General features: G+C 41.0%; 1 protein-coding gene across 2 annotated transcripts in view; it reads left to right on the top strand.

Moving 5' to 3' along the window:
- TGFBI (transforming growth factor beta induced) overlaps positions 1-26,503 on the top strand; it is a 34,399-nt gene extending 7,896 nt beyond the window's left edge. Inside the window, exons 1-16 of one of the 2 annotated variants that reach the window (XM_067566640.1) lie at positions 5,692-5,731; positions 8,246-8,310; positions 9,973-10,130; positions 11,172-11,336; positions 12,617-12,763; positions 13,590-13,731; positions 15,621-15,833; positions 16,582-16,719; positions 17,018-17,163; positions 17,615-17,751; positions 18,363-18,493; positions 21,850-21,974; positions 22,292-22,394; positions 23,325-23,404; positions 24,457-24,481; positions 25,467-26,503. In XM_067566640.1, the coding sequence (XP_067422741.1) occupies positions 11,235-11,336; positions 12,617-12,763; positions 13,590-13,731; positions 15,621-15,833; positions 16,582-16,719; positions 17,018-17,163; positions 17,615-17,751; positions 18,363-18,493; positions 21,850-21,974; positions 22,292-22,394; positions 23,325-23,404; positions 24,457-24,481; positions 25,467-25,507 (1,530 nt within the window). In that variant the 5' untranslated portion in view covers positions 5,692-5,731; positions 8,246-8,310; positions 9,973-10,130; positions 11,172-11,234 and the 3' untranslated portion in view covers positions 25,508-26,503. Of the gene's footprint in view, positions 1-5,691; positions 5,732-8,245; positions 8,311-9,972; positions 10,131-11,171; positions 11,337-12,616; positions 12,764-13,589; positions 13,732-15,620; positions 15,834-16,581; positions 16,720-17,017; positions 17,164-17,614; positions 17,752-18,362; positions 18,494-21,849; positions 21,975-22,291; positions 22,395-23,324; positions 23,405-24,456; positions 24,482-25,466 lie in introns of those variants that run through there. The other variant, XM_067566639.1, reaches the window with a different exon arrangement.
- Positions 26,504-26,776: the final 273 nt, after the last annotated feature.

Genomic DNA, 26,776 nt, shown 5'->3' with positions numbered 1-26,776 from the left:
CAACTTTTGAATAAACAATAAATTGAAGACCCCAGCAACATTAGCAAAGAAAAGCTCTATGAACTGAATTTGATACATCTCCCCCGAAAGGCACTGGAGTAAGTGATCGCTGACCATACTGATGGTCGCATTTGTAGTTCAGGTAAGGCAAGATAATTCCTCTTAACATCAATCTTTTTTACTTCTACCCAAGCTTCTAATACAAAATAGTTTAGCATGACAGAAGCGTAGGTGCCAGCATTAACTGAGGCAGCAACGAGTCTCTTGTAAAAGAAGCATTTCCAATAACAGGATTTGGCTCCCCAGAACCTCTCTTCCCCCCAGGTCCTCCTCCCTGGGAAGAAGAAGAATAAAAAACATGAGGGTGGGGCAATGGGAAACCTACATGTGTGAACAGGGCTGAATAGCAGAGTCAAGGTCAGCTATATGAATTGGCGAGTGGAACTTCAAATATCCACTTTCTATTTTAGCACTGCAAACAACTGCCTGCCCCCCATCAACCTGTGGGAGATGCAGGGTTTGCCTCATCCCCATGTGGAGAAAGGGTGCAGGGCCTGTCCCTTACCTGGCAGATTCCGTGGTGTCTGCAGGAGGCGTGTGGATCCATGCTCACTCTCTGATAGCGCTCTCCCTGACTGAGGCTCCCAGAGGCAGTACATATTAAGCACCTGCCTGGTAGTCAATTTTTGCAGGCCTGGATCCTTAAGTCATATCATTTTGGACCATCGCTGTAAAATACTTGAGCATATATGATCTGATGAATAATAATGGAAATTTCAACACATGTATCAAATGTGACTCCAACCATCTTGTCTGCTTCTTTGCTAAATAATTGGACTGTCTTGTTTGGAAGAAAGTAGATGATGTGGGATGAGACAGTGGACAAGATGTCTGATATTACTTGGACTTAATGAGCAAGATCTTTGTTTTGGCAATTTAAGTAATTTTCAACTTTTGGTTATGTAGTTAAATAAAATACCTTTTGCCTTTGGATTATCTTTCTACATTCCCATATTTGCTTTGTGTTTATATTTTCCTAAATCCCATGGCAGCACTATTAAAGCCTTATGCTTTTTGAATCATGGATATAATTAAACGCCTCACTTTTCTGTTAAGAACAAAAAGATAACCTGGATAACTTTTCATTCTTTTAAATCCTTCAAAATCATTGATGGTATTAAGTTGCCCCTTAACGCTTTCCTGTGTTCCCATGCTAAATGAACATTCTTCTTTTGTCTGACGTGATTTCTCCAGCTCAGGAAAAGAACAAGTCTCTGGTTCTTGTTATAAAAACAAAACATATGGGTTTCATTACAGAAAATTATTATAAATGGATCTTTATTTGGTAATGTATGCTTTAGCATTTTTTTATTACCTTGAAAAATGCACTTAAATTTTAATTTTGGATCCTAACACAACAGTATGAAACAAGGACTAACAAAAAGGGGGAAGCTCAGTTTAAGTTTTACTGCATATTGACTTTTACAGCATAGTCTTTTGAAACTAAAATCTGATTTAATAACTATAAAGATTTTACTTGAAACTGCTTGACGGGGAGGGCAGGAAATGCTCGTCTGAAGGTGTTACGGAACGTATGACAAACGCTCTTTGTATGAGGGCATTCTGACGGGGTTGCTTATTTAACCCGCATAGTTGGCACTAGCCTTGCTGAGATGTAATGATCTGTAACCAATGCTCAGACATCATAAACATGTACTGTATTTGGCAAATTCAAGTGCTGTCAAGTAGCATACCACCAGCCTGTTCTGTAAGTTGTGAAGTGTATTTAATGATTTTTGTTGTAAACTATGTAACGTATAGTTATATAAGAACAAAACATAACTGAATGCTCGCATTGATTATAAACATGCATGGGAATATGCACATTATGGGCAAAATTCTGCCTATCTGGTACATGTGGCCTTGAATGGGGGGTTGCCAGAATATAACAGGGGACAGAATTTGGTCCTCTCTATGGAACCTTCCATTTGCTAGGAATATTACTATAAACCCTGGTGTTACGCTAATCTTTCTGCAGTTACATCTGCCTTAGCACTGACAATACAGCTACCAACAACTGTTGCATAAATGAGCCTGGGTCCTTTTTTTCACTCTTTCCCAATGTCTCACTTTGTTGTGTATTGTGATATATTGCAATCTTCTCCCTCACCTGCCTGACGTACTGTAGTTTCTTTCCCAGTGGCATCATGCAACTATGACCCCCCTACTCAACGATAGACCTCTAGCAGGGTCTAGTGATGCAGCTCCCATCCATTGTATGGCACTGAGGGGGTTAAAACCACATTAGGGGGTTAGTTACATCAAGTTTTTGCTCCCACCCGCTGTGAGAGAACATGGCTAACTTAAATGAGTTAGCAGGTCCTAGCTGGGAGATCACCCAGGCATTTGAAAATGCAGCTGAGCCAAGGTGGAAGCAAATTACCTCCTTGTTCTGAGCAGGAGGGAGGCTTTGGGAAATCCTTACCCTTGGAGTACTCCTCTGTGTTGTGCACAGGCAGAGCGAGATTTTTGTGAACCCCCCCAGGAGGGTGTTGGGTTAGTTTCAAGTTCTGCCACAAAAGATCAAAGATCACTGGGTCTAATTCAGCCCGGGTGTAATTCCACTGAGGTTAGCAGTGTTACCCCAAGGTTGAACTGAGCCCATGTTTCTTTACTGCCTTTTTAAAATGTGTTTATGTGGCAAGCAGTAAGCAGAGGCACAAAAGTTTAGATGGAAGATCTCATTAACAAGCAAACCAAGCGGACTGCCTCTCCAGAACATCTCCACGCCCTTCTTGCCATCTCCACGCCTCACCCCAAAGGCAAAAGCTGGAAGAAGCAGATGAGTCTTACTCCATGCCCTGAAGCACACAATCTAGCTCCGATGGACTGAGAGAGCCAACTTCACAGCCGAGCCTTCCTCCTGATAACACCTTCCCTGCCTGCAGCACATAGGGGTTTAAAACCAGGGCTCATTAGCTGATCTCAACTGCTACAGTGATCATCTACCCCATGGTCTAGAGGCAGCCTCTCAGACAGCTGGGATTTAAACCACTTAAGGCTTTTATAGATAAAAATCAACATCTTGGATGCCCCCAGAAACTAACAAGGAGCTAGTGTAGGCTCCGGGGAAGAGGTGCTATATCCTATAACTCTTACCACTAAGCAGCCCACCTTCTGTACTGACTGAAGCATCTAAGAATGTATTGTGGAAACCCAGGTGAGAGGTCACCACAGCATAGATATCACAAATATGAGCACCACCTTAGATAGATAGACAGATGTCTGGCTACAGCAAACTCCGTGTTGGAGAGGAGGAATGTACACTGTTTTTTCTTTTCCGCCTGATATGGAGCTGGTCATTCTGCGACGGAAGATCAAAACTCTATCGCTGATGGTTGGGTAGCGATAGCATCCTCTAGTGTGTCACCAGTTCCAGTGGCCAGTGAAAGTGTTTGGTGCCTTCTTAGTGGCCGTGGATGTTGAGGGCCCTTCTTACAGTCCCAACCCTGCTTCCCCAGGAACGGGGTGATGGCAGCAATTTTAAAATGCCGCTGGCTATGTCGATATTTGACACAGCCCTGCAACTTTGCACGGAGCCTTACAGCAGTGAAAAAGAGGGATGACCTCGGCCTGGAAGAGCTGACCATCTACCTCGAGTCAGACACAAGGAATGCTGGCTACAGGTGAAGGGAAGAGAGGAGAGAGCGAGATGAGGGATAAAGAGATGTGAATCCTGTTATGATAAAGGAATCGGGAGTGGGACAGCAAGGTGGGAGGAGAATGGGCATCTTTGGTGCATAGGGAGGCTGGTTCAGGCACATAGGTCTGGTAAGTGACACCTTCCTGGGTCTCGCAAGGCGCCCTGCACTGGAGGAGAGATTCACCCTGGGCCAGTGTTTCTCAACCTGGGGGTTTAGAGGGGTCGCAAGTGCAGAGCTGGTATTGGGGGTGGCAAGAAAGGTAATTGCCTGGAGCCACAGGGGCGCCATGAAACTAAGTTACATGCCTCAGCCCCATGGGGGTGGGACTCAGGCTTCAGGGGTACATTAGTTTGGAAAGGTTAAGAACCACTGCCCTGGGCAAAGGCAGGCAGAGGCACTATGGGAGCCTTGCCACTAGAGCCATTCCCTCATTCCAGTTAGCACCTCCCACTGTTAAGGGACCCATTGACCCTCTCCCTTGTGGGAAAGAGGCTCCAGCCTTTATCTGATGACTCAACTTCACCACCCTCAGCAGGCTTTCCATCACCTTCAGTGGTGTTACTCTGGAATGAGTTTAGACCACAGTCTGTGATCCATATCAGCAGCTTCCTGCTCTGTTAGTCACAGCTCATTAATCTCCAATCAATCTGTAAATTAGCCTTTTAAAGACTACATCAGAACTCAAGAATTAGTTATGCTGAGTTTCAGAATGATTCTGTTTAATCAGCTCCTTGCTTTTGATTACTGAGTTCTGAACAGAGGAGCTGTCTAGACGTGATTTAGTTTCTTTGGTTGAAAAAAAAAATTGGAGTTATGGAGGGGGGACACAAAAGTGTGTGTTACTAATGAACATGGAAAGTAGAATAGCTGAGAAAAGTGGACCAGCAGGGTGTTAAGATCCCAAGTAGTCGAAGAAAGGGATTGCTTTAGGCAAATTCTTTCCCACATGGAATATATAATGTCTAGACAATCAGTCTGGATTTGCTTTGTAATTCTGTTAAGAAACCATGACACGGAATTTATTTGCTGCTGTCACAGAAGAGCAGGTATTTATTTCACTTACTGACTCTTAATTACCCAAAGGAATTCTGTTTCAATTCAAAGCATTTTCACTGTTTTTGAACAGTGGTCAAATGATGACATATCTGAGAGATTTGGATTTTCCTTTCTTTTTTAACCACGCTCACTGAAAGTCAGCTCTTGGGGATGCAATGCCATACTTGCCTCCAATTCAATTATATTCTGAAGTTCAGCAGTGGGGATAAAAGTGTCTTTTAAGAGGAGTGTCTGTTCTTCTTTACTGTGGTGACACCCGATCAAATTGTTTTGTCCCCTTCTAACAGCTGTGAAGGTTACCAGTAAAACAAACCTCAGCGAAAAATAAGTTGGTAAATTCTGTTTTGATTTATTCTCCCTTCTGTTAATATAGAAACACATTTTTTTAAGGGGACAGATCTGAAAACAAGGCTTCTGCCTGCACTTATTTCTTAATTTGTAAATAAGTGGTACATGCATTGGACTAGTTCTTCAGCGGATGTAAATTTCTGTATGTCAATGCAACTACCTTGATTGACACCATGTGGGGATCTGGTCCATTGGTGGGTTGTTTGGGTTTTTTGTTTTAACAGCCCAGGGAGGGAATAAATAGTTAAATGAGATCGACAGGTCTGTAATCCATCAAGTGGTTCAGTCCTTGCTATAAATCCTTGGAACTTTACTAATTGCAATCGGTGATTAGTTCACAAATTGCAATAATTTACACAGCAGCTGTAGATGTAAGTTTGCCAGTTCCAATGATTTTTCTGGCCTCTTATGTCAATGAATATATAAGCTATTGCAGACTCCCCTTCCCACCCATTATAAACAGCTGCCATTGGTGACCTAATCAGCTCTACTAATTAATAAAATACCTAAGCTTTGGGTGAAAGCTTTGTTACAGCTTGATATAAATGAGCTATGGCTCCTTCTAAAGGGAAGAGTTGAGCTGACAACAGGGGTGAAAGAAAACATCAGGCTGCTTTGTTAAGGTAAACATAACAGAATTGCAGCATGTTATCCAAACAGTGATTAAATGTGGTATACAAGCCCAGGAAATACCAAAAGAGCTTGTTTTAAAGTAAACTGGCACTTTCAGCTTCATTCCTTACCAAGTAGACACAAGGGATTGTGCTCCAAATATTGTTTGAGACGTAACTCAAAGCCCCACGTTTTTCTGCCTCAAAAGTGTCCTAATATTACTGAACAGTGTCTGTCAATTTATACTTTGCCTGCCTGCCCACAGAATTCACAATTCAGATCTTGGCTTTATAAAAGAGAAATACAGTCTGAACAATCATCAGGTCTAGAACCAAGGGCCAAACCTCCTGTGAGGCGGCAACGTTGCATGGAGACCCTACTTGAATCCTCTATGGTTTGCTTTTGGTGCCATAGTGTAGCACAGTTAGCACTGCATATATCAACTACCGTTACACTATTCTCTAGGTGGCTGTTTAAGATGTTATTTTGCTCTCAAAGGGGGTGTTGTGCACTGCACAGTGGTGAATTTTAAGGCATAGTATGAGTAAGGAGTGAAGGACTTGCTGAAGGAGGAGGGAGGCAAATATGTAAGCGGTGTGGAAATGAAAGGCTATAGAGGTGTGATCTGTTTGTATAAAGAGGCCTTGACTCCCCTTCACAATAAATGAAACATGCAATGAACCCTGTAGCCTTAATGAATATGAGGGGAGCAACCGGCTCTAAGGTATAAGCAAAAGATCAATCAATGCCTCTATGCCTGTTTACCATCCCTCATTTCCCCCTTAGTACTTCCATCATTATGACCCAGCAGGTATTGAAACTGATGAGAGTTCTTAACAATGAGCAATTCAGAGAAGGAATTTTGTCAATTTCAGTCCCCTGGTGTTAGCCCAGCAGTGGAGCGAACAGAGAGACCAGATGGAGTAGCCAGTGTGAATGCATGTGCTTCCAACATGTGGACATACACCTAACTGTGATGCTGACTAAGCAAAATCCCATTGTCTAGTAGCCTGGGATAGATCAAACCCAGGTCTGCTCAAGTGAAATATAATTACTTGGTTACAGCCAGACAAACTGCTTACCTGTGTTACTAGGGATGCTGAGCTGCCCTAAGGCCAGAAAAGAAAATTGGCTTCCCACCTCTATTTTTGTATATCAATGGGCTACTTGACTAAAATTCTCCTTCCGGAATAGAGTGCCGGAGCCGTCCCTAGGGTACGGCGAATCGGGGCGACTGCCCCAGGCCCTGTGCTTTGGGTGGCCCCGGGCTTTGCGCCAGGACGAGGCGGGAGGCTGCAGCCACCCACCTCGTGGCTGGGAGCAGGAACCAGGCAGGAAGTGGGTGGCTACAGCCTGTTTTCTGGGACGATTTGCCCTGGGCCCCGCACTTCCCTAGGGACAGCCCTGTAGAGTGCACTTGGTTAATTAGATGGTTAGGTGAAATGGATTCTCCAGTATATTTTGTGTCATGATCCTTTTTCAGGGACAAACTGATGTGACCAGCACTTAAAAATCTGGGTGCACTGTCAGCATGGATGTGCTGAACATTAAGACTGAATTTCCACCTTCATTTTCTTGCAAACACCATTGGATTGCACTTTTGCTCTGTAGCATGCTTAAGGGACACGTAACCAAAGAATACACAACCAAGACCAAATTCAGGCAGACTTCTTTTATTGCTATACCTCTTTGAAAACTCATGTCTAAATTGCTATCCACTATCACTCATAGATCACTTTCAGTGTAGGTCCTTACATACGGGATAAGTATAATTTGCATCCAACACACTTTAATTTTTCAAAATAAATCCATGTGGCTACAAAAAAAATCAGAGACAGCTACATTGGGTTCCAGGCTGTTTTCTGGACGAGGGACAAGTCACCTTATTTGTTTTTTAAATAAATAAAATAAAAATTTTAATTCTGCTGTGATGGTAGTTGCAAACCAGTCACCATCATACTCCATCAATTGGCATTGTAAGGTTGGTTTCAGCCTGCTGTTTGGATATATCGTGAACAAACCCTCCATGGAAAAGTTGTTAGTTTTGTTGTGTCGAGAGATTGTGAAGATGGAAGCCTGCAATCTTGAAAGACAGAATGGCCAAGTCTACGCTACAGACTTATATAGGTATAACTACGTTGCTCGAGGGCGGAGAGGGGGGGGTGAACAATCCACACCCTTGAGCAATGTAGTTAGGTTGATATAACTCCTGGTGTAGACAGCGCTAAGTCAATGGGAAAAACTCTCCTGTCAGAGGAGGAGCAGCTTCACTTAAGCACTGAAATGGCACAGCTGCATCAGTGGAACTGCGCTGATGCGGTGTTTTAAGTATGGACTTGCCTAAAGAATAGTTATTTAGCCAAGAAGGATTTGCTTTAGACCCTCAGCATGGCATATATAGGAACTGTAGCCAAATGTAGAGAACAGCAGTTGTCCCTCCATGATTATCTTGGGCTGCCTGAGTGCAAGTGGCGTGGATTGAAAAACTGTTTGTCCTTATCTGCTGTGTCTGTGTCCTATTGCAGAGTCATCAGCTACGAATGCTGCCCTGGATATGAAAAGGTACCTGGAGAAAAAGGCTGCCCAGCTGGTAAAAATGTTTTCTATTTATGTAGCTGCTTTATAATTATACAGCTCTCAAGCAGACAGTTGTTCAAAGTGAGTTTGATTCTTGGGGCACTGTGCATGATATTCTACACTCATCTCCACAAAAAGGGGTAAACCCACCCAGCAGAGCACTGAATTATGGAGCACGTCGGTACAGCGCTTGCAAAGTTTTGACAGAAATGTTCTAGCCGCGTAAAACTATTGAACGCGGTTATTGTAAGCTAAGAATGGTTTGGCTGTTAGAAAATATTCATTCAAATGGGTAATATAGCTCTGCTGGAAATCTGATCTAAAACTATCTAGAATAACACCCTGTTCTTTCAGAGCGTGTGTACTCTTTTAGTGAGTATGAATTTATGTTTGATTAGAAGGTACAGTTTAGTAATCTCAGAAAAGAAGTAGGAAATCCCCCAGATGCAGTAAAAAGGAAATGGTTTCTGCTTTGTCATCTTCTCTGATTAATTCCCATGGTGTGATGCTCCTACCCAATCCTCTTGCTACGGGGGAGTTGCAAGATTTCATTTTAAACACTGCAGACCAAATTCTCTGCTGGTGCAAACTGGGGAAGCTCTGCTGAGATCAGTGGTGTGGTGCCAATTTATGCCAGCAGAGGATCTGGCCCTGTGGAATTTGGGGTTCATGAGAGAGAGAGAGGCTGCTCACATTGGATTCATCCAGGCGTATTCATTCATGTGACCTGCTAGAGGCAAGTTTACCCGGTGGGATGTTGCAGTAGTGCATGGTTCTGCATTCTCCATACCAGTGGGGTGCCTGCAGCTAGTCAGATCCGGAAATGGACAGCACCTGCCCAGAGTTGATGTGGTTAGAATAGCAGTGGATGCATTTATTCAATGTATCACACAGGCAGCTTCTATGGGGGTGAGAGGGGCCTAAGTGAGTCCCAAATGGAGATTAGAGCAACCCTGAGGAAAGTTGATCCCACCTCTGTCTTCGTGATTCCCTCTGGCACACACTGCACCGGGTAGTTGCAGGGAGGTACAGTTTACGTCTCCCAAGACCAAAATGTACAAGATGTAAGCCCCAAATTTGAACCAACATCTGTAAATGTGAACAATCGGGGGAAAATGTGAAACCTCGGGTCTAATGACAAGCCAAGTGAAACTGATAAACCTCTTTGGCTCTTGAGTTTCTAACCCCAGTTACATGGGATCAGATTTGGATTGTAGTTTTACACCAGTGTTCATCCAAAGTGACTGCATTTAAGATTGTTGATTCTGGATTTATACTGCTGTACTCAAGATCAGAATTTGGCCCAGTTTTAGGACCGCAGCAAATGATAAATTAGTATTCTAATACCAACAAATGTATGTCTGACGGGGGCACCTTTTCAGAAGACTTTGGGGATGGGGGAGGAAATTTGTCAGCGTATAGAACATTGTGTGATTATATTCTATCCTGCTAAGTCTTGGAGGGGCGGAGGGGGCAAAACATGGAAAATATAACAGAGCACATAGACCTGTCTCAAACGATTCCTCTGATGTCCTAGCTCGCTGACAGTTTTCATTTCCAGAGATATTGTTTTTGCCAGGAGCTCTGTTTTAAATCAGCAATGTGCAGTGAGATACGAATGAACATGTGCTGGAACTGCTACCATGCTATCCCATGTGTTGTTTTCTTCTTTCAGCATTGCCACTTTCAAACATCTATGACACCCTGGGGATTGTTGGAACCTCCACCACACAACTGTATTCCGACAGCTCCAACCTGAGACCAGAAATCGAAGGCCCTGGAAGTTTTACAATCTTCGCCCCGAACAATGAGGCCTGGTCCGCCCTACCAGCTGTAAGATTAAATCCATCTTCCTTCTTGTTCTCTCCCCAACTCTTCTAAATCCACAGCACTGTGTCCTCTGTCCACAGCATAGGTACAACCCTGATAGAAGCAATGTAAGTTTCCAGCATAGAAATTGCCCTATTTGATCAGAGCTAGGTCCATCTAGTTTAGCATCATATCTCTGACAGCACTAGATGCTTCAGAGGAAGGTGCAAGAACCCAGGAATAGCAGATGTGGAATAATCTGCCTCCTGCCCTGTGTTTGGTCTCATGATGATTTTTAACAGCTAGAGATTGTCTTAAGCCCTGAAGCATGAGTGTTAATATGCCTTCCACAATATTTTGTGGATCTTTAATTATGATAACTTTGCTAGCCATATAAATCTCCAGTCTTTTCTTTTGAATTCTCACCCTCAACGACTTCATGTGACAGTGAGTTCCACAGTTCAATTACACATTGAGTGAAAAAGCGTTCACCACAGTCACACCAGTGTGTCTCAGCCTTGAGCTGAAGAAATCACACTTAGGAATGGGAGAGAATTCAGACTCATTGGCCTAGTCTGCTCAGACTTCTCCAAAAGTGTACATTTTAGCAGTAAATAAATAGATGTGGGGCCAGGGACCATTTTTTCATTACATGCACCTACAGGGCATAGCACAATGGAGCTCTGATCCTTGTTTGTGGACTTTCTAGATGCTATCAAAATACAAATGATGATGATAATAAAAAATGAAAGTTTATGGTTAGATGCATACAAAGTTACGGCTTTAAAATTCAAGATAAACATGTCCTTTACATTTCCACAACTTTCATTTTCAAATAGACAACTTGAATTATTAGTTCTCTTCAACAAATTTTGATAGACAAATTACTGAAAGATGTTACTGGGGAACTTTACACTGGCATGGGATGCTGTAGAAACCCATTTGGGAGTTAAGATCCATGCGGGAAGATCCCTTTGCAAAATCAGGGCTCCTGCTATTGAAGGAATTCTATATACATTAGATTTAATGGCATCAAGTAATTAGTTTGATATGGCTTATTTTCAGGAAGTGTTGGATTCGTTGGTCAGTAATGTTAACATTGAACTGCTAAATGCTCTTCGCTACCATATGGTGAACAGACGGGTCCTAACAGATGATCTGAAACATGGAACGACTATTCCTTCGATGTACCAGAATATTGATCTCCAGATCCACCATTATCCTAATGGAGTAAGTGAATTACTTATAATACTGTAACAGTGGGGACCAGATCCTCAAATGGAGTAAATTGATGCAAATCAATAGAGCTACTCCAGTTACACCAGAATTTTTATACTGTTGTCCTTTTGGTAAAATATTAATAATAAATAGATCAAAAACTCTGAGGAAGAGGGTCTGATGCAGAAAGATGATCAATGGCCATTGATCTCAATGAGAACTGAAGGCACCCTGCCTGTCACAGGATTGAGCCCCAGATTAGCTGAGCATATATTGTCACAACATGTAGCAGACTCAGTGCTTGATTCTCTTCTCTCCAGCAGCTCTGCTTAGTGCAGTGTGGGGTGGAGTGTATGAAGCAGTTGGTTCTGAGCAGAATATAGGTGCTTGGATATACATACATAAGAAATATAACCAGGCAGACGGTGTAGCATTGCTATATGTGTCTGCACAAATACCTGATTCAGTAGATAGGTGCCCAAGGGGCTTGCATAGAATTTTTATACACAGATAGGTCCATAGATGATGATGCAGTAATGTTACACTCGGATAAGCATGCTTATGTTCTGTATTTCCTTATACGTCATACTACAGTGAGCATAGTTTTGCTGCATTATAATTATGTCAAATGGGGTTTTAAGCTTCTGGTTACAGAACTATAAACTAGGAGCATTTACTGAAAAGTATAACTTCAGAGTCATTAAAGTATTAAGTATGAAATTAAAAGGCAATTAGATTAATTATGTATCTAACCTTCTAGCATATATGAATTAGTGGTAATTAGAGGTACCAGAAAGCATAATCACACTGCAGTTTGTCACTCTGTTATAAAGGGTAACCACTTATTCAGAATATAAATGAATGACATCTTTCTAGATATAGGACTTGATCTGCAACCCTTACTCACCTGAGTAATTCTTATTTACAAGTAGGTGACTGAAGTCACTGGATTACTTACCTGAGTAAGGATGGGGCCTATAATATCATACAATTTTAGCTTGGCCAATAATGTTTTTTTTTTTTTTTAATTTCCTGCATATTGGGACTGGTTAACCAAGCTGCATGCTACTGAGCTTCGGATGCAGCAAACTGAAGTTACCCTGAGGGACGGTTTGTAAAATAGCTCCTTGGAGCTGTTGCACAAAGAGACATTGTTGCTTCCTGATGATTAATAGCAACAGAAGATCATATAGATTTCTTAACTTCTCCTAGTGCTAATGCAGTTTGTGAATTGTGATTTTTTTTTTTTAAATTAATTGAACTCTATCCCATCTGGATCATCTCTTCTGCAGATCGTGACAGTGAACTGTGCCAGACTTTTGAAAGCAGATCATCATGCCACCAATGGAGTGGTCCATGTGATAGATAAAGTCATCTCCACCACGACGGACACTATTCAGCAAATCGTTGAGACTGAGGAAAGTCTTGAAACTCTTCGGGTGAGTTCCTCTCAAGTGTTTATAGCGTGTTAGTTCATGCTTTCATTAATGATTTTCAAAGGTGTCCAACTCCCGTTGAATTTCAGTGGGCTCTCCGTGACCAACGACTTGTCTGTGCTTCAAAGTTTTGCTGCTTTAACTTTGCCAGGAAAGTGCTTAAACTGATATAGCTTATTCTGATTTGGAATCTATGCCAGTATAAAGCATCATAAACTGGTATAACTGTGTCTACACTGAGGCTTTTACTGCTGTAGCTATGCCAATAAAAGAATGGCATCTCTTAATGACAGTTATACTGGCAAAACTTTTTAACACCCTTATTTTCTTCTGAAAATCCTGACATTAGATGGTACTATTCAGAAACATTGACCCAACTGATTTAATAAATGCCAAATTAAAGTATTGATTATTAATGCACATCTTATACATTGAATTTTAACTTTAAAACACTGGCATTTCCCAGTTAACCAGTTTAAGCATCTGAGTCAGTGGCCTTCTGAAGTCAATGGGATCCTTTCCGCTGACTTCACTAGGTACTGGAACAAGTCCTAAACCACTGGCTAGGAAGTTTCTTGCTCACCCTCCCACCCCAAACTGACATGTTCCAAAGATTTGCCTACCTGATGGATAAGACAGTGCTAGGTAGGTATGGCTCGGGTTTTTTTTTTGTTTTTTTTAAGGTTTTTAGGTGCTATGGATGCAGATAGGCACCAGATGCTTTTAAAAGTCTGTTCGTTAGCCCTCATCTGGGTGAAAAAATATGATTTTTCCTTCTTTGTGCTCTTGTTGAGTGTATTTTAGCCTCTCTCCTCCCATTTCTTTAAAGACTGCTGTGGCTGCTTCCGGTCTTAATGCTTTATTAGAAGACGAAGGTCAATTCACACTCTTGGCTCCAACCAATGAAGCTTTTGAGAAGATCCCACCAGACACACTGAACAGGATCCTTGGCGACCCAGAAGCTCTCAAAGGTAAATGACCATTTACCAAGTGTGGTTTTTTTTTTCCAGCTCAAATACATAAGTAATAGAACTGACCCTTGATGCGCCCTGCCATAGGCTGGAATAATACACCTGGCATTATTATTATTATTATTTTTTACGCTAGATGGCGCAGCCTTTTCTTTAGGACAAAACATGGGAACTGAAGTTCCACATGCTGCACCAAGCTGTGTGTTAGCTGGGCAGAGGAGAACTCCAGGGGGGAAAGAGAAGAAGCAATCCGCTCCCCAGAGGACACAGCTGGTTCACAGGGGAATTGAGGCTGGGATTTCCAAAGGTGTTCGGGAGTTTGACTCTGGACTCCGTTGGAAACCTCCGCCTGAGTGGAGCAACCAATCCTCCAGCTCTACCTTATTGCTACAGAGCCAGTGTGTGTGATTGTACTGGGAACTCTGCTCTATGGCATTCAGAGGGACCGAGACATCTGTCTGCGCTCGCATTGCATAGTGGAACTGTAGCACTTTCACTGTGTAGGAGACCCTCTGCACCCATGCGGGATGGGGCAGGATTTGAGCAAAAAGTATTTGTTTTCAAATCAAAACGAATGCACTTGTTGGCTGCAGTGTAGAGAAGAAATAGGGTTTCTCCTGCCATAAACATCCAGGCAGTTTAATGATTTTTATAGAGGCTAAAATTATGGGCCACGCAGCATTGCTCATGTGATCAGGTCCACAGGTATCAAACCATCTGAATGGATATCTGGGCACAGAGCCTCTGTTTAGTGTAGGACCTGGGGAGTGGGCTAAGGGCCACCTTCAGTCCCAGGTATAATGAAGGTAAATTACTTTGCTCACCCATTCTCACCTCCTACTCAATGGTTGTCATTAGGTCTTAAGTACCGGACTCCACCTCCCCCATTGTTCTCAATGCACCTGGATATCTATAAAATGCCTCTGTGTTACCTATTTTCTGTATTACTGCATCTGAAGAAGAGAGCTGAAGTCTCTCGAAAGCTTATGCCTGCAAATATTAAATTTGTTAGTCTTTAAAGTGCCACAGAACTCTCGTTGATATCAGAACTGCTGGTAGAGGCCTCCTAGGAGCTATTATGCAGCCTGGGATTTCATGATCATTGCATGCTCATTCCAAGCTCATCTGAGATTGAGAGGAAGTGGCACTGAGCCTTTTTGGTGGGAATCCCTCACTGCCCTGTTGGGGCAATTTTGCATTTCCTTTGGATTACTGGAGTAGCACAAAGGGGACTTAGCGGGGGGCTGGTCTCTGGACTTTATCTATCACCAGAAGTAGATTATCAAATTAAATATCAAGTTAAATATCTCAGGCCAAATCTTAGCCTCAACTATGGCATAGTAAATCCGGAGAAGTACACTGAAGTCAATATAGCTCCTGCAGGTTTCCATTGATATAACTCTGGACAGTGTTTAGACCCATATCTTGGACAAGAATGGAGTCTCTATTACATTTAACTACTTCCTCGGCAGCTTTGAGTTAAGAGTGGCTTCAAAGTGAGGATGGCTTCTATTAAATGTATTTAGTCTTTTGCATCTTGCACAGTGATGGTTCCACTACTAAAATGGATGATAATGTCTGCCTCTTTAAATAAGTAGAGAGAGAGAATTCAATTCTAAATCTTTGCTAATGCAGCAAAAACTAGATTGTATTCTATACAAGAACTCAAAGAGTACTGTAAATACTCCTTTGTGTAGGTTTTGTCACTTGCAGTATCATTTGGCTGTAAAATCTTTTCAATCATTGTAAACTCTTTTGGGGCTGGTCTTTGTACAGCACCTAGCACGCTAGGATCTGCTTCTGGACTAGGGCTCCTAGGTCCTACAGATAATAATTTCCAAGCTGACTTTCCAAACTTCTATTTACCGTGCGCGTTTTCTCTCTTCTAGACCTGTTAAACCATCACATATTGAAATCAGCCATGTGTGCTGAGGCCATTATTGCTGGCTTGGCAATGGAGACTCTGGAAGGTACCACACTGGAAGTAGGCTGTATTGGTGAAGAGCTAACCCTGAACGGAAGACCTATCATTGCTCAAAAGGATGTCCTAGCTGTCAATGGTGTAGTACATTTTGTTAATGAGCTGCTGATTCCAGACTCAGGTAACATCACTGATCTGTAGATTGTATTTTTTTCTTTTTGCTTAGAAAAGCACATGTTGTAGGGTTTTAATATGTTCTGTGATAGAATTTTCACTGGAGAAGACCACAAGTATGCTTGTGCACACACTAATATGTCTACCCACCTAAGCATGTTTTTGCACATACTAATTAGGTAACTTTGTGTGTCATTGGATAATTAGGATCCCAATTACCTGACTTGCATGTGCAAAAACTTGGTATTTTTCATGATCCTTTAGGGAGGTTTACATGCACCTTTACATTGGTGGTCTCCTTTATAATCCTCCTCTCCAGCCCTGCTTTGGAAATCCAGTTTTTCGATAGAATTTTGTATCATTACAGTTTAACAGGGTGTCTAATCTCAAGTGTTAAGGTCCTTTAATGAAGGATTCATTGGAAATAACTCAACAGAGGGCAAAGAAAAGAAAATGAATATTATCTTCAGTCAAAATATCAAGACTGGGACTTTCCAAGAAGCCTCAGAGAGGACATCCAACTTCCATTGAAATTCAGTGTCTAATTTCCTTAGACTGCTTTGAAAATCCCAGCCTGAATGCTTTGGAAATCAATAGCGCTCATGATTGATCCCTTTTGTATTTATTTGCTTTCCAGCAATATGAATGGCTTATTAGTATGTATTTCTAATTGCAAATAGATATCACTCATGCTGAAATAAATTGTTAATGCATTTAAAATAGCTTTAACACATGATTTCTGTTCTTTTCTTTAGCTAAAACTTTGTTTGAGTTAGGTAAAGAATCTGATGTTTCAATGACCATTGACCTTTTTAGACAAGCTGATCTCAGCTCTCATCTCACTGGAAATGAGCAACTGACACTTCTTGCCCCAATAAACACGGTGTTCAAAGGTAAATTTTGGAAATCTTCTATTTGTTCTATTGGTATTGATCACACACCTGCTTCTGGGAGGAACCAGAGTTATATGTCAGATTTTTACTCTTGTTAATCATTGCTTTCTTCACTGAGGTGTCTGCTCATATACATACATAGCCTCTCTCTCTCACTCAAACTGCTTCTGCTAGGGGCACTGATTGTGTTTTTGAAACTGAAAAGCGATGCATACCATATGTATTATTTAGATCCTTGTAAAATCTTAATGATGGTGTTCAAATGAATCACTGTGTGTTGAAATGCTTTTTGCTGCAGATGGGACTCCTCCTATCAATAGAAACACGAAGAATTTGCTTCTAGATCACATTATTAAAGAACAGCTTTCTTCTAAATATCTTTACCATGGACAAAAGCTAGAAACTCTGGGTGGCAAAGAACTGAGAGTATTTGTATACCGCAATGTAAGTTCGAATTTAACTCTTTCTTAGTTTGATACAGTATTGTTGCTCTAGAAGGGCAGCTGTTCTGAAAAGCGCTTCAGTAAAATAGAATCAATGGAGTTTCAGGTTTATAGCGTCTCACTGATAACACATCAGGGGTGAAATCCTGGCCTCATTGAAGTCATTAGGATTTTTGCCATGATTTCAACTGCAAACTCAGTTTGGGATCTGAGAGTCAGGCTGTGTTCTTCCTTTCTCATCCATCATCATCTATAGCAAAAATTCTGGAGCCCAAATGATGCCCTCAGTTATACATGTGCAAGCCTGTTAAGGACTAATTTACATAGTAATATAAAAAAGTGAACTCCAGAGAAGTATCAAGGTGAAAAATGCAAACAAATAATGTCACAATTAAAATATTCTGTCCCTTGAAATCATTTTGATTTCTTTTGTCTGTGTTTAATATCTGCAGAACCTCTGCATTGAAAATGTCTGTATTGCTGCCCATGACAAGAGAGGAAGATTTGGTACCTTGTTTACTGTGGACAAAATGTTGGCTCCTCCAGTAGGAACAGTTATGGATGTTCTAAAAGCAGACAGTCGCTTCAGGTGTGTAGTTATATTGCGTAATGCACCTTACAGAAGGTCTTCAGTTACTGTGATGAGCCCAGTATAAGAACCCGCATAGAACAGACTAGAGGAAATTTTGTTCTAACTCTAGTTTTGCAAAGCTGTCAAAGCAATTCCTATTAACTATGGATTGTAGTCATTACTATATATAATTTTGTTAATGAAAAAGCATCTAAATGCATGTCTTCCTAAATTATAAGCAGCATGACTATAAATAAAAAATGGGGTTTAAAATTCACTTATCCAGTGAATCCAGAATATTTCTGTTGCATCCCCAATTCGTGCCTTGTTTCAAATTATCAAAGGGCCCCAGAGAGTTGGATTGGGATCTAAAAGAAGAATCGTCCATATGTCAATACAATAAAGGCTGATTCAAAGCCCCAGGGAAAGACTGCCATTGATTTTGGATTAGGCCTTCTTGTCAACCAACTTTTCAATTTAAATTGTTTGCCTGAACTCATTGTATTTTGTTTCTTTAACATTATAACTCTTACAACAGTGACTCGTTAGCTGAATGCATCTGCCATTAGAATAATAAGTGTCAGTTTACACACAACACACAGTTGTAAACTCCATTGTTTATCTTGCAGTACGTTGGTGGCTGCCGTCCAGTCTGCAGGTCTAACAGAAACATTAAATAGGCCAGGTTCCTTCACAGTGTTCGCTCCAACAAACGAAGCTTTCCAAGCCATGCCACGAGAGGAACTGAACAAACTTATGGGTAAATATCCAGCGAGATGATTTTTAATGTTATATAATGCTGAAATTAATCTGAAGGACTGGCCGGGATAAATATGCCTTCAATATCGCATGCTTTGATCCTTATAATTCATACGTCTCCCTATCTATTGAAAGCCGTCCTCCTACATAACCAATTCATATAGGCTATGCACCAACAGAAAGCTTGTGATCTGTACAGTAGGCGTTAAAAAGGGGCCTTACATTTTCTGATGAGGCTGATAGAAAGCATCCTGGAATGTTGGGGACACAATGGCATCATGATTGTTCAGTGTGTGCAGGGTATACTCCTTTGCCTGGGCCCAGCTCTTCGGGCAGGTGTAGACTAGGTGGGACCATGGAACCACAATTGCTTCACCTCTCCATGGTGTTTCTAGCAATGCTGTAGGCATGTGAAGTCTCTGGTCTTCACGTGCCAACAGTGCAAAAACTGTGATCCTGCCTGAAGTCTTCATGCCTGGCCTCTGCACAGTAAATCTATATGGTGGAAGGGTCATTGTGCCCTCTTCTCATGACCCTTGCACATGCCTTAAACAACCAGGTTCTGAATGTAAGTGCTTAATATTGCAGACAGAAAATATGATCCCTATCAAGCATTTGTCATGCAGAGTCTGACCCCAAACTGAGTTAAATGAAATTCAGTTATTACATGGCTCAAGACATATATACATATACATACACACATGTTATATATATAATAACATAGCAGGGATTTAAAAAAAAAAACAAATCTGGCCATAAGAAAGGGACTGACGTTCTGATCTAGAAAAAGATAAAGACCAGGAGGAGACTGATGTCCTGTGATGTCCTGCATAGACTTGCAGACGTGACATGGAAAAAGTATGGGAACTTTTGTAGCCATCTTCTGTGTAAGCAACGCAGTGATGTCACTTTTTGAGTTGGAAAATGGATGTGGTTTGGAAAGAATGCCAGGTATTCCCTGTAATATCATTTAAAATCCAACCAAACACTGACGTCAGAATCTGCAAAGCATCTGTATATGGCAGCTGCTTATCCTTTTAAGTGCAGGGAGCAGTAATCTATTACATCAGCTTGCACAGTTATTCTGTTTGTGTATGACTATTTCACAACTGTTTTGCAACTACTGTAGCCAGCTCCACGGGTGAAATATCCCAGATGTCAGTGCTTGAAATGTTCTTGGTTTTCCTAAGCAAATATTTAGCTTATGGTTCTGAAGGTGAAGTGAATCAAATACTGGTGAGGATATACAGTGTGAACTGACTCACATGAACCAGAGGAAAAGACTTGCTGCGTATTGAGATGAAGCTGCTGAAATGAAATGTTCATCTCACTAAATGGACTGCTTTCATTATGGACCAAGGTCCAGATTTTTAAAGGCATTTAGGTGCCTGCCTCCCATTGAAATCAGTGGAAGTTAGATGCCTGAATGCCATTACAAATCTGGCCCTCAGCATCCCATGTTCTGTCTGTCCTAGACTGTAGTTTTTGGCACTGGAATCTTTAAGGAGAAAATGAGAGAGGTTGATGTCTGCTATTGCTCAAGCCTCTGGCAACCCAGGAAATAGATTGAATGAACCAGGTTGGTGTATCCTTTGCAAAGCCCAGTGAAGTCAATAGAGAAACTCCTGTTTGACATCAGTGAGGTTTGGGTCAGACTCTGTGATACCAATGTCTGTAAACTCTGTTGGCTCCATGAAAATGGTGACACTCCACCTGGTTCTCCCAGTGCCACAATTTAGCTCATTATGCTCAAGATTTGCACCTATTTTAAAGTGCTATTAGTATCGGCAATGATGTTGAGATGGGAACTAGCAGACAAGATTCTCAGAGTTTCTACTTCTTTAAAACCCAGCCAGTACCAGGAAATGAAGCAAGTAGTATAAAGAAACACTTAATTTTGGAGAAGGAGAAGATTGAAGGGCATGATGAAAAGCTGAGTGACTGGGAGTAGCCCTGGGTTGTGATCTCATTAGATTTCATAAACTAAGCAGGTTTGAGACTGATCTGTACTAAGCTGGGAAACCAACCAGAAGCAGTAGGGAATTATCTACAAGTGAGTATTGTCTCAGTACCTCAGCATATACATTTTTGTCAATTCAATGAATTGTTTAGGTAAAAAAATTTTTTTTCAACATTTATTTGAAATAAAACATCTCCATTTTTCAACTCAAAATGATGATTTTCTTAGAATTTTATTTCAATTCTATTTTTAAAAGTTTTAGAAAAGCTCCAAATGAAATGACACACTTCGTTTTGGGTCAAGTAAAACACTTTGTTTGACCTGGAATTAATCTCTGTTTTTAAAAAAACCAAAACCCAACATTTTGGTTAACAAATTTCAAATATTTTTTGAATTGACTCAACCTGAAACAAACTTTTTTGATGATTTCCCCTCACCCCTGTCCCTGAGTTTGGCCAACACACTGGAAAAATCAGTTATTTGCACATCTCTAGTTCTGCCTGTTTGTGATTGTCAAAGATCCCAGGGCACTCTGCGTGCTGATTGTTAACCCTGATGTTCTAACCAATTCCATCTTGGATATTCACATTTTACTTCCCTAAATTACCTCTGTACTTTGAGCTTTCTGTGATATTTTCCATTTGATGCCAGAGTTGATTGGATTTCAGTAGTGGGTGAAGTGACTTTATATGCACATGCACTGGTGGTGGTGTAGCAATGTTGGTCCCAGGATATTAGAGAGACCAGATAGATTAGAGAGACCAGAAGGTAATAAAAGATATTACCTCACCCATCTGTATATGCAAATGGCATTTCTCTCTTTAAATCTGTTAGTATATAGGGAATAAACTCATAGACTTTAAGGTCAGAAGCGACCAATGTGATCATCTAGTCTGACGTCCTGCACAACACAGGCCACAGAACTTCACCCACCCCCTCCTGTAACAGACCCCTAACCTATGGCTGAGTTATTGAAATCCTCAAATTATGGTTTAAAGACTTCAAGGTACAGAGTCCACCAGCAAGTGACCCATGCTACAGAGGAAGGCAAAAAAAAACCCAGGGTTTTTGCCTCTGCCAATCTGCCCTGGGGGAAAATTCCTTCCTGACCCCAAATATGGTGATCAGCTAAACCCTGAGCATGTAGGCAAGACTCACCAGCCAGACACCCAGAAAGAATTTTCTGTAGTAACTCAGAACCCACCCAACCTAACATCCCATCCCAGGCCATTGGGCATATTTACAGTTAGTAGTCAAAGATCAGTTAATTGCCAAATTAGGCTGTTGCATCATACCATCCCCTCCATAAACACTCAAGCTCAGTCTTGACGCCAGCTAGATTTTTTTTGCCCCCACTGCTGTAACATTGTTCTGTAAATATATGTTTATTTTGCCAGGTAATGCTAAAGAACTTGCTACCATTCTGAAATATCACATTGGGGATGAAATCTTGGTCAGTGGAGCAATTGGTGCTCTTGTGAGACTGAAATCTTTGCAGGGAGACAAAATTGAAGTTAGCACTGTAAGTTTGTGTGTGTCTATTTTGGGGGATTTTTTAGGGGGATTTTTTGTTTTATGTTTTGTTTTCAACAATATTGTTATGCTCACTTGAATAATGTTAGAGCAGCTTCCAAATGGACATCTGCTCCCACTAAATGGTGTCACCGAATCCTAGCAGAGAGATGTGTAACTTCAGGAAGCCAACAGTCTTGAAATAGTGAACTGTTTTGAGATCTCAAGAAAGTCTTCTATGGAGAAAACAGTCTTAACGTAACTGTGGAGGTTTAGGGTTTTCGTCCCATCCATTAAATGGTGACTTCACTTTTTTCCCCCATCTAGAAAAACAATGTAGTAAATGTCAACAAGGGAATTGTTGCTGAAACTGATATCATGGCCACTAATGGTGTGATTTATGCCGTGAACACTGTCCTACAACCTCCAGGTAGGTCAACATTTCTGAATATATAAAGCTGCATGTGTTGCTGGATAGGAATTTCAGTGTCTTGCACTGTTTATAAAAGGAAATACGCTTTCTCTGCAGAAGATAAGAGAAAGGGTATTCTGTGCAAGTTTACTAGGAAGCAAAATTTGTACAGTTCGTATTTACTGTAGCAAATATACTAGTTCCATACGTTCTGCTAGCAGAATAGGTACAATTGTCACCTTTTGATGATATTTTATGAGCAGTTCTGCAATGTACCATCAATCATACAGTCTGTTCATTTTACACAGTGCAGTTACACTGTAAAATAGCATTATCCAGTATTTTAAATATATTTTTATCACATATGGTGTCACAGTTGAAACTGTTCATCTGGGTCCTATCCCGGTCCACGCTTAAGTTTGGTCCCAATTCAGCAAGCTACATAAGCATGTGCCTAGCTTTAAACAGGTAAGCAATCCTGCTGAAGTCAGTAGAACTTAAGATGTGCTTAAAGTTAAGCACATGCTTAAGTGCTGTCCTGACTAGGGATGAATCAGGGCCTGCATATATTGTGCTCCTGCTTTGAAGGAGTTAATTATAGTGTAGTGACTTTGTTCAGGTATCTACTACTGCGAGCAACGTATAAAGGACAGTGGGACTATCTGGCTGTTGTTATGTACTCAGCAATTAATGTACAATAGAACCGCCCATATTCTGGTAAAAAATGGGCTGTCAGGGAAATAGTGCAAATCAACCCCAAGTTACTCACAACAAGCTTATGAGACCATTGAGCACTTTGCTGTATGAGGAAGGATGACCTAAGTATTATAATTCAACGGGTTCTGTTATAGTGACATGTGATTTCATGCCTAGCTACAGAAGACTAGTAGAAGGAAGCAGGAAATACTTTTCAAGTCTATATTAATGATGTTTGAATTAAACCCTCAGCTTTTAGACCTCAAGAAAGAGGTGATGAGCCTGCCGATCCTGCACTAGAAATCTTCAGACAGGCATCTGCATTATCCAAGGTAAACAATTTCACTCACATATTGGGATATTCCTGAAATTACAAACCTATTCCCTTTTAAGCATAATTATATTTATTAAATTCAGCTTTTGATTTATGGAAATACTAATTACATAACACTGTGGACCCTGAGCAGTCTTCTCTTTCTTGCTTACAATTAAAATAAATACATTTTATAACATCCTGCAGATAAAATCCTGGGGCTGTAATACATGTGCCAAACCTCAACAGCATATGCTGTTTTCAAATGTCCTTATTACATCACTTCCCCGCCCCCCTTTGTTCAGCTCCAGTAAGTTCTCTGTTGCAGGGAGCTTCCCCTTTGCATTTGTTTGTCATGTGCCATGCACTCCTAGAGGATTTTAACTGCAGAAGTAATAACTAGAAAGTAACTTGTTTAATTTGTTGAGCAATGTGAGTAATGGTAGATAAGAATCTTCCATTAAACTATGTATCATACCCCATAACTACCTCAGACCTCCTCTCAGGCAAATGCTTTGGAGAAGAGATGGACCAGATGCTTTTCCTTGACTCTTACAGATCTAGGGTCTTTTAGAGAACTGGGCAAGGGAATTCCAGAACTCTGAGACCCTCCACTGAGAATGCCTTTCCACCAGCCTCTTGATGGCACTCGCTAAAAATCTCAGACTCCCCAGTTGATTTCATGGTCCTGGTGGTACATGGGGGAGACGCGTCTTGGGTAACCAGGACCCAAATCATATAGGCCTTTAGTGCTTGATTCTATAAAGGCTTAACATTGTTCACAATCATCCATTGAAGTCACAGTGTATAAAGTTAAGTACATATAGAAGCCTTTTCAGAATTGTGGCCTTAGATACCATAGTTAATACCTTCACTTGCACCCAAACAAAAATAGGAAGTCAGCATTGTCTTTGAAGAACTAGTGCAATATTCCTTTTTTTGCTGACAGTTTCAAACATTGTGACCAGCTCTGTTAAGTATACTAGGAAAATATTGGTAAATGTAGTGGCTATCCAATGTAGATACGAGGGAGTCGGAATACTTCTTAAAAAAAGTATTCTTTTCTTACAGGTTTCCCAAAGGAATGCTCGGCTAGGTAAATAAAACATCTTACTTTCTCCCTTGTATTCTCTGGGATGTTTCCAATTTTACTAGCACTTTGTCACCTCTGTCTTTTAACCAGTAGAATAGCCTTCGCTTTTATGAGTCAAATTCAAATAGCTCTCAATTTGCTACTGTGTCCGCTTAACCCTACATGTCATAGGCTTCCACTGATTACTTTAAATTGACCCCTCCCCCAATAAACCTGCACTGTTAGGGTGCCTTGGACCTATTTCATACGTGCTGAATGAAAAACCCATGTGGATCCTGCAGTTGGAGTTGCACTATCATCATCTAAAGGGATACATAATATTTTCCTACCCATCCTGATGCTGGGGTGTGTAGTCTTGCCTTGTAACACCTACAGTAAGTTTTATTTCATAGAGTTTAAGGCCAGATGGAATCTCTAGATCATCATCTGACTTCCTGTATATCACAGGCCATTTACATTTCACCCAGTTGTACCTATATTGAGCCTAATAACTTGAGTTAAACTAAAGTCCTCTGGAGACTAAACTATTTGTGTGCCACAGGAGAGACTCAAGTGCCACCACATAATTGCAAGCCTACTATTAATGATATTCCAATAAACAGGAAATGCAGATCAGAAATAGAGTTGTTGCCTCCTTTTATTGGACATGCCTGAGACTTAAAGGACTAGATCCTTGAGAGGCATTAAACAGCTGCAATGCCCTGTGCAGTCCATGTAAGTGCTCTCTGCCTCTCAGGAACAAGCCCAAAACATGCACTCTGAACCTAACCAAGAGCCCATTACAATCAGTGGGAATCCTTCCACTGACTCTGGCAAGATTTGAATAGAACCAGCATCCAGTGAAAGCAATAGCAAATGTCTATGGCTGGCAATTGGTTTTCAGTCCAAGGGAGATTTATTCTATTGTGTGAATCCAGAGGGAGATGGAATTAAATGTTTCTCTGAAATGTATTTTTCACATCTGTGTCTTCTTCCTTCTCCTTTTCAGCACCTGTATATTCCAGGTTATTAGCAAGGATGAAACAGTAAAGTGAAGAACATTCAGAAGAACAATCAGCTTTGGTTGTCATTTTAAGAGAAGAACTGAATTGTGTTTTAAAAACCAAATATCACACTTTTAAATTTATTTTGTTTCCACTGAAAGGGATAGAAGGGAAAAAAACCATATATATTTTTAAACCATTTTTGCTTGTTTTTGACATGTAGGACCTTTACATTAAGGCTAACACTTTTCAAAAGGAACCCCTCATTTTGGATGCTTCAAGTTGTGGTATTTGATCTGTGGCAAATTGGGGACTTATTTTTCAGAAGCGCAGGAGGAAGTGCTTAGTTACAGCTCTGGTTCAAGAACGCACGTAATCACATACTTGGGGTCTATCCCTGTTCAGGCCAGCACTAGTTAAGCACAATCCGGAACAGGTCTTGATTCAAGAAAGCATTCCTATCTTCTGCTCTGACTTCAACTGCAGTTGTGGATTCTAAGCACCTCTGAAAATCATGACCAAGGTGTGGTCTCAATTTTTGTGCAACTGGAGAAAAAAAATCCAAAATCTGTGCCACCTTTTGAAAATATTCATCCTAATGACTTGGCAGTAATTGTACATGTTCACCTTTCAAATAAATAGATCACAGAGGTGCCAACCTTACAGTTGGTTACACAGTGATTATTTTAAAGATCATACTTCTGTCAAACTCGTTAAACGTTTTGATCAATGCTGTATTTTCACAAAAGAATACATCTTCCCCCTACCCCCCGTGTTTAGAAAGTCTTCCATGCAAGTCTGAGATTTTTAGGAAAAAAACCTTCTGTTGATATTAGGGAATTTGCATGATATAAGCTATGGTTTGAACTGTTCTGTTTTTGTTTATGTGGATGGATTGATTTTGCTGTCTCAATTCACAAGGAGACTGAAAACACATCATATTTGTACGGAGACTTCTCCCTATCAGAAGCCTTCAAATAAATGATTCATTTGTAATAACTGTTGGTTTTTAAAAAAAAAATAAAATTAAACCAAAAACAAATGACGAATGACATCAGCATGATTTTTTTTTTAATTGCTTGAGGGCACAGTTTGACTTAGTTATTGCTGGGAATCTAGGTTATTTTTGGCCTTGTAAATACTGTGGGCCAAATCACGGCTGCATTACGGTGGGTAGAAGAACAAGAGCCCCTTCCTCTTTTGTTCCCTCTCCCTGCAGTTCTCTTCCCAAATCCTGAGCAGCCATAATTTGGCTGGTTTGCACTGCAGAATGGACTGCAAGGTGATGGTGGGTGGCGGGGGGAAGGGAGCCGGC

The sequence above is a fragment of the Emydura macquarii genome, unplaced genomic scaffold (assembly GCF_026122565.2).
Source record: "Emydura macquarii macquarii isolate MOO-44397 ecotype Brisbane River unplaced genomic scaffold, CSIRO-AGI_Emac_v2 contig_2768, whole genome shotgun sequence".
In the NCBI taxonomy this organism is placed as follows: domain Eukaryota; kingdom Metazoa; phylum Chordata; order Testudines; family Chelidae; genus Emydura; species Emydura macquarii.
This window is presented reverse-complemented; position numbering and strand designations above follow the sequence as displayed.